Source organism: Oreochromis niloticus, linkage group LG14 (genome assembly GCF_001858045.2).
Source record: "Oreochromis niloticus isolate F11D_XX linkage group LG14, O_niloticus_UMD_NMBU, whole genome shotgun sequence".
In the NCBI taxonomy this organism is placed as follows: domain Eukaryota; kingdom Metazoa; phylum Chordata; class Actinopteri; order Cichliformes; family Cichlidae; genus Oreochromis; species Oreochromis niloticus.
Window position 1 is genome coordinate 38,822,992 of NC_031979.2, and position 11,097 is coordinate 38,834,088.

At 44.3% G+C, this 11,097-nt stretch overlaps 1 protein-coding gene across 1 annotated transcript; it reads right to left on the reverse strand.

Moving 5' to 3' along the window:
• Positions 1-4,322: 4,322 nt before the first annotated feature.
• Positions 4,323-6,604, reverse strand: LOC100704315 (olfactory receptor 52K1-like). The gene is made up of 2 exons (XM_019367463.2): positions 6,359-6,604; positions 4,323-5,294 (listed from the first exon to the last, which is right to left on the reverse strand). Exon 2 carries the CDS (start codon positions 5,256-5,258, stop codon positions 4,323-4,325), a length of 936 nt encoding a protein of 311 aa, XP_019223008.1. The 5' UTR covers positions 5,259-5,294; positions 6,359-6,604.
• Positions 6,605-11,097: the final 4,493 nt, after the last annotated feature.

Here is an 11,097-nt window from a genome sequence, read left to right on the forward strand (position 1 = left end):
TTAAACTCTACACATAATCCCTCAAGGCCGCTCCTTTATCTCACACTTGCTTTCACTTGCTGCATCTAAACCGTCACTCCTTGACCCCATCACGCTGGATAGCTCTTCCAGGGCCGAACTGAGTCTCTGGCAAGTTCTGCTTGTTAACTGGAATGGCATCACCTTCTTCTACAACGATCAGCTGTCCCACCCCGATGACGTTCAGCTCTTCACAGATGCCGCCCCTTCTGCCGGCTTTGGGGGCTATTACGGCCGAAGGTGGTTCTCTTCAGCTTGGCCTCCCGAGTTCCGTAAATATATCCACGATCGGTTCCTGCCTTCATCAGCCGTTTACGAAATCTATCCGGTAGTCATCGCACCCTTACTGTGCGGCCACGAATGGTCAAAAAAATCCATCCTCATTCGGTCTGACAACTTCGCCGTAGTCGACATTATCAACAAAGGCCGAAGCAATTCCCCTTCCATCATGCCCTTCATGCAGCGGCTCACGTGGCTATCAGTCACCCATCAGTTCCTAATCAGAGCAGAACACATTCCAGGCCACTTCAATTCCATTGCTGACTCCCTGTCTCGTCTCTCCCTCCAGACATTCAGAGCCTTGGTGCCGCACGCAGAGGCAGCTCCGACCCCAGTTCCTCCATTTTCAGCCACGACGCTCAAGATCTAAACCCCAGCATCGCAGAACTCATCAGCATCTCCCAAGAAGCGATTATAAATAGCCTTGCAGCAAGCACATTGTCCTCCTATTGGACCGCTTGGAACACGTTCTGTTCATTCCATCATAACTTCAACTTGCCCTTCACGTCATTCGACATCGCAACAGTTTCCAGCTTCATATCTCATTCCTTGTGGTTCCTGAGCATCAAAATTCCCACCACAAAGACATACCTCAGCGGCATCAATTTCTTTGCCAAACTGCTCACAGGTTCACCATGCCCAACCATTACGTCATCCCAGATATCACTACTTATCAAAGGTCTCCAGCGTCAGTCACCTGCCACGACCCTACACCGTTTACCCCTAACTTCAGATCTTCTACATCGCTGCATCTCTACCCTCTGGCTGAAGTATAGCGACTACTTACTGGCACGCACACTCGAAGCCATGTTCCTGCTCGCCTTCTTCGGCTTCTTACGCTGTTCCGAGTTCACCTCTTTCTTTGAAATCCCATCCGGATCTTCACCCGTGCTTGAGTGACATCCACCCAGTCTCCGAAGACTGCCTCATTTTCTCCCTCAAACGAAGCAAAACCAATCAATCGGGCGGCCCCACGCCTATATACTACTTCAAAAGAAACTCACCTTTAAGTCCCTTCGAATCACAAACCCATTACCTCGACCTCAGAAAATCTCAGCACGCCTTACCTTCAGATCCTCTGTTCATCACCGAATCTGGCCACGCCCCAACCAGGACATGGTTTCTCTCAAACTTTCGTCAAGTGCTCTCGTCCTCCAGGATTCCTCCAAATCTCTTCTCTGGCCATTCCTTCCGCATCGGCGCCGCAACTTCTGCCTCCCGCAAAGAAATCCCCGACCACTTAATCAAGCTCCTGGGTCGATGGTCATCACAAGCCTACCTGTTATACATTCACAACAATCTCCAAGACCTACGTAATGCCCAGTCTCCCCTCCTGTAGGGGATGCCTTCTTGGGGGATCTGCCCGGCCCGACAGCCATCGCCAGTCCCCTTCAAGGCCTTCCCCAAACCGCAGCACTATTCACACTTCCTCATCCCTCATCACCCATCGTTACCAAGGATGTGGTCCCTGCTAGTGAATTGATAAGATAAAATGAATATCATTAATGTGCCAGGTGTCATTTGGACTACGGCTGATGTTATTCCAATGGGGAATTTTCTCCTCTGAAGACCACTTGCATCGGAGACAATAACATTAATTGTTTCTACAATAGAAAAATGTCTATTTTTTCCACTGATGTTTTTAAGTTTACCTCCACAGCTTTGTGGATTTCAGTAAAAGGTCGTTTGGGGCATCTTTGCTTCAACCCTAGAAGTTTCAAAACTCTCCTCAGATGCCTCTCACTGTAAAAACACAACACAGACTTACATTATATTAACGACAAACTGCATCTTTTGTAATTTTAGAGATTTTCCATGGCAACTGTATCTCATATAACGCATGCTTTTGAAATGCAGACTTGCCTTATTTTATGCCCATATGAATTCAGTGCACTGCTGATTTCCCTTTGTTTTAAGCCCTTGTTGTGCAACGTTATTATCATTATATCTTGAAAGGGTTAAGTGTAACAACCACAGTCTAATTGATCACCCACCTCTTACAATGAACATAAGTAACTAACAAGTGAATTATCAAACCATTTTAGGTGGTAAATACACTAAAAGCAGCATCTATTCAGAGCACACAAAGAAAATATTATGTGTAGCAAATAAATACACTTCTTTGATATGGAAGAGGTGAAAAGTAGTTACTAAATAAGTTGTACTTTTGTTGTTTCTTTTTAATGCTCTTTTTAAAAAAACGTTTTTTGGAAGTGTCATAGAAACCAACTGAAGTCAGATACTCAACAACAAAACAACAACAACAAAAAAACAACATACTGGGACAAAAAAAATATCTCAACAGTGGCAATGTCCATTTGCTGAGACGTTTACAAAATGGTTACTAACCAGTTTAAATTTACATCACGCTTCACCACCACTGTCGCTAGTTAGAATGAATTAGCCAGACAAAAATAGTGCCACTTTGATTTAGTTTATCATACAAAAATAGCTTTCCTTCTCTGATATGCATTGTGTAACTTTCACAACCTAACCGCAACTTAATATAACACAACTATGGCAAAAGTACTGACAAAAGGGAAAAGGGAAGTTAAACTTGCCTTGTGTCGTTATGAGCCTGAACTGTGGTATAATTCTTCTCCTTTATATTGTTTATTGGCTGTTGGTAAACAGCAAAATGGTGGATTACCGCCACCAACTGGTGTGGAGTGTGGACTGAAATGACAAAAAAACCAAAAAAAGCAACAAAAAACATTCAAATGCTGTGGCAGAATTCTTTGTTCTTTCACTTTCACACGTTGATGACATAATTGGAAACCTATTTGGCTGGGACCTGAAAACAGCACCACCTGCAGGAAGCTTCTCTCTGTGTAATAGCTTGTGCTCTGAGACCTGACTGCATTTTTTTTTCTGAGACCTGACGGCTTACTTCTGAGACCTGAGACCTCAAGCCTTTTTTCTGAGACTAGAGACATGACATTTTTTTTCTGAGACCCGAGAACTGGCATTTTTTCTGAGACCTTAGACCTGATGGCTTTTTTTCCTGAGAACTTAAACCTAATGGCTCTTTTCTGAGATCTGACTTCTGAGACCTGATGGATGTCCTGATCTTCTAAATATCTCTCAGAAAGGTGGAGAAACTAAGTGAAGCTGACGCTAAAATGTGATTGAGTGGGTTGCCAGAACAACAGACAATACCAGAAGCCAGTATGATCGTCACATTGATTTCAGATTTTTCTTTTTATTTAGTGTTCATGTTTGTGTACACTTATAGTGGAAAAAGATAATTTACGAGTCCAATGATACATTTTTTTCTTACAAAGGAATGATGATGATGATTGTGGAGTAGTCTCCTCCTCCATGAGTCACAGGAACCAGAAGTTGTGAGCACGAGAGTTACGACAGAACGATAAAACAACTTTTCTACTGCTCCTCGACAAGGTGTACACAGTGAAATTATGCTGGTTAATTTTTTTGAGCTCTTGTGCACTTTGTTAAAAGATATATATGTCTGAGATGGATGTCATATGTACTATTAAAATTACTTTTTATAGTTCAAGTTTTCACGGTGCTTCATGATTGTGAGAGAAAATAAAAAGGGAAAAATTTTGGACATCAGTACAAAGTGGGGATTTATTTGACCAGAGTAGATACACTGCTTGAGTGTAACGTTTTATCTGAGTGGTGGAGGATACATAGCAGATGTGATGGCAGCACACTGACACCTAGTGACTGTATCGCTGTACTACACCATTCTGAGTGCCAGCGTCTCTAAAATCAGGCATGCAGACACATGGCATTTCTTTAAACCGTTTTTTTTTTTCTGATTTATTCACCTGTTATATTATAGTCATAGTTAATATCTACATGGTAATGTTCTTCTCAGTATCTGATTGTCAAATACATACCATACAAAATAAAATGAACTACAAATATGTATACTACAATATAAGGGATCATATTTTATTACATGATTCCAAGTATGTGTTTAATAAATATAAAGAAACTTTACATACATTTCTAAGTTGATGAAATATGTATATTTGCTCTGAAAAAAATATAGGTCAGATTTTCAGTGTATTGAGGATGTGCTGTCGGATCTCGGTAGTTCTGATGCCGTAGATGATCGGGTTGAAACAGCTTGGAAAGAACAGGTACATAATGCTGAAGAAAATCCTAATGGCTGAAGGGATGCCGTTCCTTATTCGATATGACAGGAAAGCTGTGAGTACGATGGTCAGACTAACAGTCATGACTACGATGTGTGTAACACAGGTGTGAAGAGCTTTGGCACTTGACTTTCCTGAGCTCAACACAGAGCTGAATATGACTGTGTAAGAGGCAGTGATGAGGAAGAAGTCAGTCACAGGGACAGAGATCACTGAGATCAACCCCACCAGGCTGTTAATGATGGTGCTTCCACAGGCCAACTCCACCAAGGCCATGTGCTCACAGAAGCAGTGGTTTATCACATTTCTCAGACAGAATGGCAATTTTCCAGCCAGACTGACCACCACCAAGACAACAAACATATTTCTGATAAAAAGTGGGATCACAAATTTAAGAAATCTTTCAAAAGCCATTTGTTCTTGATAGTAGAGTGGTGTGCAGATGGCAAAGTAACGATCCAGAGCCATCCACAGCAGCAGAGTGGACTGAAAGGCTCCTAACAAGTGAACGAAATACATCTGAACAAGGCAGGCACCCAAAGAGATCCCCCTCCAGTCAAACAGGAAGCTCAGCAGCATGTGGGGAACAAAGAATACAGGGAGGCTGAGGTCAATGCATGCCATGCTGGCAATCAGGATGTACATCGGCGAGTGGAGGCTTCTCTGTGAAACGATCACGTACACCAGCAGGGAGTTAGCAAACAGTGACACAACAAACATGACGGAGAACGGGATGAAGAGGAACGGCCTCAGCTCTCCGAGTTCACTAAAGCCAACCAGGAAGAAATATTTGTGTGAGGAGATGTTCTCCTTCACTGCCTCCATCTCCATCTCCTCCTAAACCTTGTAGTTTTTAGCTGGATCAGGCTGAAATGAGACAGAAAATCGAAATAATTCACAATGTTTTAATACAAATTGAAAGAATTAATAGAGACAGATGGAGACACAGACACAGACTCTGTGTTCTGTTGACACTGCAACCTTCTGGGGTTGGCTAACTGAAGGATAACCACTTTTTATAGAATACAGCTTGTAGTTTCTCTTTGCAGCTTAAAAAGGATTTGTTTAACAGCACACAGTAGACTGACCAATACTCAGAGCAATGGGAAAGTAGAAACTCTCACTCACAGATAAGAGGAAGTTCGTTAAGCTCTTTAGAAACAACCGAGGAACCACAGTCCCAACGCTGCCATGAACTACAAACTGCTGCAACACCAGTGTCACTGTTTAGGCCTCTTGCATGAAAGTGTGATACATACAACAGTCATCTTTACACACATTGATGTCTTCTAAACAGAGAGGGTGTGCCATGTTTTATGTGTGTGTCCACTGATATTTGTCAAACCGTCCAAAAAATTCTGAAATCCATGAATGTGGCTCAAGGACCATCTACAACGAACAAAAGTTAAAGCTGTTTCTGTGTGTCAGATACTTCTTGAATCAAGTAGCTCCTTCACCATTTTCACATGGACTATTTTCTTATTCATAATTATGTACATAAACTTTATCCATGAGATAAATATTGGAAGCTGAACCTACAAATGTTAAAGGATTTATGAAATCAAGCAGGAAAAAGCTTCATTACACAGCTGTACGATTTCCACCTCACTCTTTCCTTACTCTGTAGTCAGTGTTTTTCACATTATAATTCTACTTGCGGTTCAGACTCTCAGCTATTTCATGTCAGTGGAGCCCTCCCTCCCCTCTTCACTTCTCACCATTCTTGTAGGTCTTTTTCAACCTCGCCTTTGACTCAAAGGTCAACTTTAGTATGTTTAATATTCAAATAACAACAGTTAGGAAGCACCAAATATCTGATAAACAGGAGACCCAGACGGTGTGCTTTCCACTGCATGGAAAGTTTGAACCGGCTCACCATCACCTGTTAGTGAAAAACACACGAGCAGCACAAATGATCACAGCAAACAAACCTCACTCAAAGCCGAGGCAGCTCATCTGTCCTCTCAGAGTTCTCAGGGTTCACATTGAAGACGACACTGAAAGCACACGTAGATCAATCACAGGGTTCAGTGAAAAACCAGCCGGTTCCTCAGTCAGGTTCAGTGGTTTAGTTTTCTAGAGAGGACAGTCAGTAGAAATATTAGAGTACGGGAACTCTCTGCTGCATATAAAGAAGAATGAAGATCTTTCTGAAACATTATTTATAAAGAGTCAGAGGTTACCTAATTGTCCCTGAATGGAAATACATGAGCAGGTTTTACTTTCTGACTGTGTCTTGATTGCAGGCTGATGGTGTCAAACCCAGATCCACCTCCATCCATTCCTCCATCCACCTGTCCCTGCTGAGCTGACTCAGCACTTTAATGCTCTCTGTGTGACGCAACCACTTTGAAACCCTGTTGGTGTGACCAACTGAATATCACAGAACACATGGACACAATAACAGACACACTAAGTGAAAATGTAAACAATACAGTGTGTATGAGCATCAGTGTGTTGATGCTCTAATGCTGAAGCACTGATGCTAAGTTCAAACAGTACACTGCAGTTTGTGTCCTGTTTGTAGACTTTTGTGTTTTGATCTTTACTTTCAGTTTTACTTCCTGTTTACTTTCAGGCACCAACAGTGCTTGTTCCAGTTTGCAGTGGGAGTTTAAATACAAGTGTTTACAACAGTAACCCTGTAGGTGGAACAATGACATGCGTTCAGCTGTGTTGTTGACAGTTGTGCTATGCAACATGTTAGATCTGTTACATCTTGTGTCTAGATGTGAGAAGCTTTGAATGACACCAGCTTCTTTACAAAACTGCCTGCTGTTTGTCACCGATTCTGTTCACTGTTTTTATGGACAGAATTTCCTGGTGGAGCCAAGTGGTGGAAGGTTTTCACCTTGGATCTCTTCAGGATCACATCTCTGTTGGTTGCAGACCATGCGGTTCTGTTGGCTGTATAAGGTAGTGGCCTCCACCTCTCAGTGAAGTGGTTTACTGCTGAGTGTTAAGCAGCAGGAATGAGAATCAACACCTGCAAGTCTGAGGCCTTGGTTTGGGTGAATGCTTCAGGTCAGGGAAGAGTTAGTGTCCCAAGTGGAGGAGTTTAAGTATCTCTAGGTGTTAAGGGGAGAGATTAACAGACAGATCAGTGCAGCATCTGCAGTGATGCGGAAGCTGTCCTAGTATGTTGTGGTGAAGATTCTAGAAGATTCTAATTTTACTGTCATGATCTATAACCTTTAACATGCTAACTGGAGCCTGTAGATTCTGAGATACAGTTTTGGCTTTTTGCTTGGACTGACTTTGGGGTGACTTTACTAGGTGTCATTATTGCCAACAAAATTTATCTTTATCCTTAGACAGCATTTTCAAATTATCTTCAGTGTCACTTGCTCGGGCCTCAGAAATATAATCAGCTATGGTCCATGGCGTCTCTAGCTTCAAATGTCTAAGAATAGGGTCACCAGTAACTAGAGTTTTGGCCTTGGACACACAGAGCAAGGTCTGCAATTCCTTGAGACCTGCCTAAAACAAGCTACATTTATTAAAGTACGAGTAGAGCTAAAAGAGACCCAGAAATTATTCAGCTTTGACAAACTGAGCAGGAAAGTGCTATGCTAATGTTCTTTCGATTAGGAGCTAATAGCTATATTAGGCTAACGAGTCTCTAAAGACAGAATAAATGAATATATTGAAACGGTCCTTTCTGTGTGGAATTTGCATGTTGCGTGTGGGTTTCTCTCCAGGTACTTCATCTTCCTCCCACAGTCCAAAGACATGGAGTTAGTGGGTTTAGGTTAATTTGTCATTCTAAATTGCCCATAAGTGTCAATGTGGGTGTGAATCTGAGTGCGAATGGTTGTCTCTTTGTGTTAGCCCTTCAGATCAGCCTGTTCAGTCTCTTCCTGTCCCCAGCAGAGATGCTGCTGCCCCAGCAGACAACACCGTAAAAGATGGCTGAGGCCACCACAAAGTCATAGAAGGTCTTCAGGAGTGGGCCCTCCACTCCAAACGACCTGAGTCTCCGCAGCAGGTACAGCCTGCTCTGCCCTTTCCTGTAGAGGGCGTCTGAGTTATGAGTCCAGTCCAGTTTATTGTTCAGATGAACACCAAGGTACCTGTAGCTATCTACAGCCTCAATCTCTATACCTTGGATGTTTAGTGGTTGCAGTGGAGGATGTTGTGTCTGTGGAAGTCTACCACCAGCTCCTTGGTTTTAGAATAGAATAGCCTTTATTGTCATTGTACAGGGTACAACGAAATTGGAGTGCCACTCCCTTGGTGCAAAATGCAATAATAAATATAAATGTAAAATATAAAAGGTACAATAAAACAAACGTAAGTACTCACAAAAGTAAGCATGATATTTACAGGATAGCAGCATTAATATAATGACAGTATGACAGTATGAATAGCAGCATAATATAATGACAGTGACAGTATGGTGTGGCTAAGCAGGTTCAATCGTTTTTGTGCTTATTTACAACGGTGATAGCTCTGGGAAAGAAGCTATCCCTGAATCTGTTTGTCCTGGTTTTATGTGACCTGTACCGTCGGCCTGACGGTAATAGTTCAAACACTTGATTGCTGGGGTGAGAATGGTCCTTGATGATATTGCCAGCTCTGCTGAGGTACCGAGAGTTTGCAATGACCTCCAGGCTGGGCAGAGAGCAGCCAGTGATGATCTGGGCTGTGTTGATGACCCTCTGCAGTGCTTTCCTGTCTGCAGCTGAGCACCCTGCATACCATGTTGTTATGCCGTACGTTAGGATGCTCTCTATGGTGGCTCTGTAGAATGTCACCAGCAGCGTCTCCTCCAGGTTGTTCCTCCTGAGCACTCTCAGAAAGTGGAGACGCTGCTGGGCCTTTTTTACCACCGCAGTGGTATTTGCAGTCCAGGAGAGATCATCAGAGATCTGCACGCCCAGAAACCTCATGGAGTGTACCCTCTCCACACGGTTCCCGTGAATGTAAAGTGGGGCCGGGTCTGCTCTGCCCTTCCTGAAGTCCAAGATGAGTTCTTTAGTTTTCGTGGTGTTCAGGTGGAGGTTGTTAACTGAACACCACTCAGTCAGTCTGTTGACCTCATCTCTGTAGTCCGACTCATCCCCCCTTGAGATGAGTCCAACCACAGTGGTGTCGTCCGCAAACTTTATGATGGTGTTTGAGAGATGGGTAGGGGAGCAGTCGGATGTGTAGAGCGTAAACAGGAGGGGACTCAGAACACATCCTTGTGGAGACCCAGTGCTGAGTGTGATGGTGCTGGACAGGTGGGGGCCGAGTCTGACAGACTGTGGTCTGTTTGTCAGGAAGTCCTTGATCCAGAGGCAGATGGGGGTGGAGAGTCCCAGGTGAGACAGTTTCTGGACCAGGATCTCCGGGATGATGTGATTAAATGCTGAGCTGAAGTCCAGAAAGAGCATTCTCACATAACTTCCTCTGTACTCCAGGTGACTCAGCGCAGTGTGGAGCGCTATGGTGATAGCGTCCTCGGTGGATCGATTAGTCCTGTAGGCAAATTGGTGGGGGTCCAAAGTGGGAGGCAGACCGGCCCTGATGTGCTGACAGACCAGTCTCTCAAAGTACTTCATCACTACAGGCGTAAGTGCAACAGGCCTGTAATCATTTGGGCTGACCACAGCTGTCTTCTTGGCGATGGGGATGATGGTGGAGGTTTTGAGGCAGGGTGGGACGGTGTTTAATGACAAGGAAAGGTTGAAGATTTTAGTGAAGACTCCGGTCAGTTCGTCAGCACATGCTCTGAGAACCTTTCCATGTATTCCATCAGGACCTGCCGCCTTCCTGGGATTCACTGACCTTAGAACACACCTCACTTGATGCTCCCTAAGCGTTAGTGTGCCGGTGCTGGGGGCGGGTGGAAGTGGTGTGACAGCTGAGGGTCTGGTCATCTCAAAGCGGGCGAAGAAACGATTTAGATCCTCAGCCAGTGAGGCATCAATCCTAGATGTCGCCTGGTTATTGCTTCTGTAGTTGGTAATGTGATTGATCCCCTGCCACATTTTTCTGGGGTCGTTGTCAGCAAAGTGATCTTCAATCCTCCTCCTATAGGCAGCCTTAGCTTTCCTGATGCCTCTACTCAGGTCTGCCCTGGCCGCCCTATACGCAGCCCTGTCCCCTGACTTGAAGGCAGTGTTGCGGCTTTTTAGGAGGGATTGCACTTCGCTATTCATCCAGGGTTTTTGATTTGGAAAATTTGATTTTACTAGTGTTGATCTGGAGGTAGTTCTGTTGGCACCAGTCCACAAAGTCTTGAGTCAGTCCTCTGTACTCCTTGTCGTCCCCATCAGTGATGAGGCCGACTATTGCAGAGTCATCAGAGAACTTCTGCAGGAAGCACTGGGTGGAGTTGTGGGAGAAGTCTGCAGTGTAGATGGTGAAGAGGAACGGAGCCAGAACCGTTCCCTGTGGGGCCCCCGTACTGCAGACGACCCTGTCCGACACACAGCCCTGAGTCCTCACATACTCAAAGAACATGATTCTCACAGTGCTCCCAGCGGTCTCCTGGTGAGAGACGGAATGATGTAGGAGGTGGATGATGGCATCATCTGCTCCAATGCCAGGCTGGTAGACAAACTGAAGTGGGTCCAGTGATGAGCCCACCAGGCACTGAAGCTGAGCCAGGACCAACCACTCCAGTGTCTTCATCAGGTGGGATGTCAGAGCCACTGGCCTATAGCGGTTGAGGTCCTTTGGC

What these genes read in the sequence shown, in the direction of transcription:
- LOC100704315 (XM_019367463.2), bottom strand. Translation starts at nt 5,258, where the DNA reads ATGGAGATGGAGGCAGTGAAGGAGAACATCTCCTCACACAAATATTTC.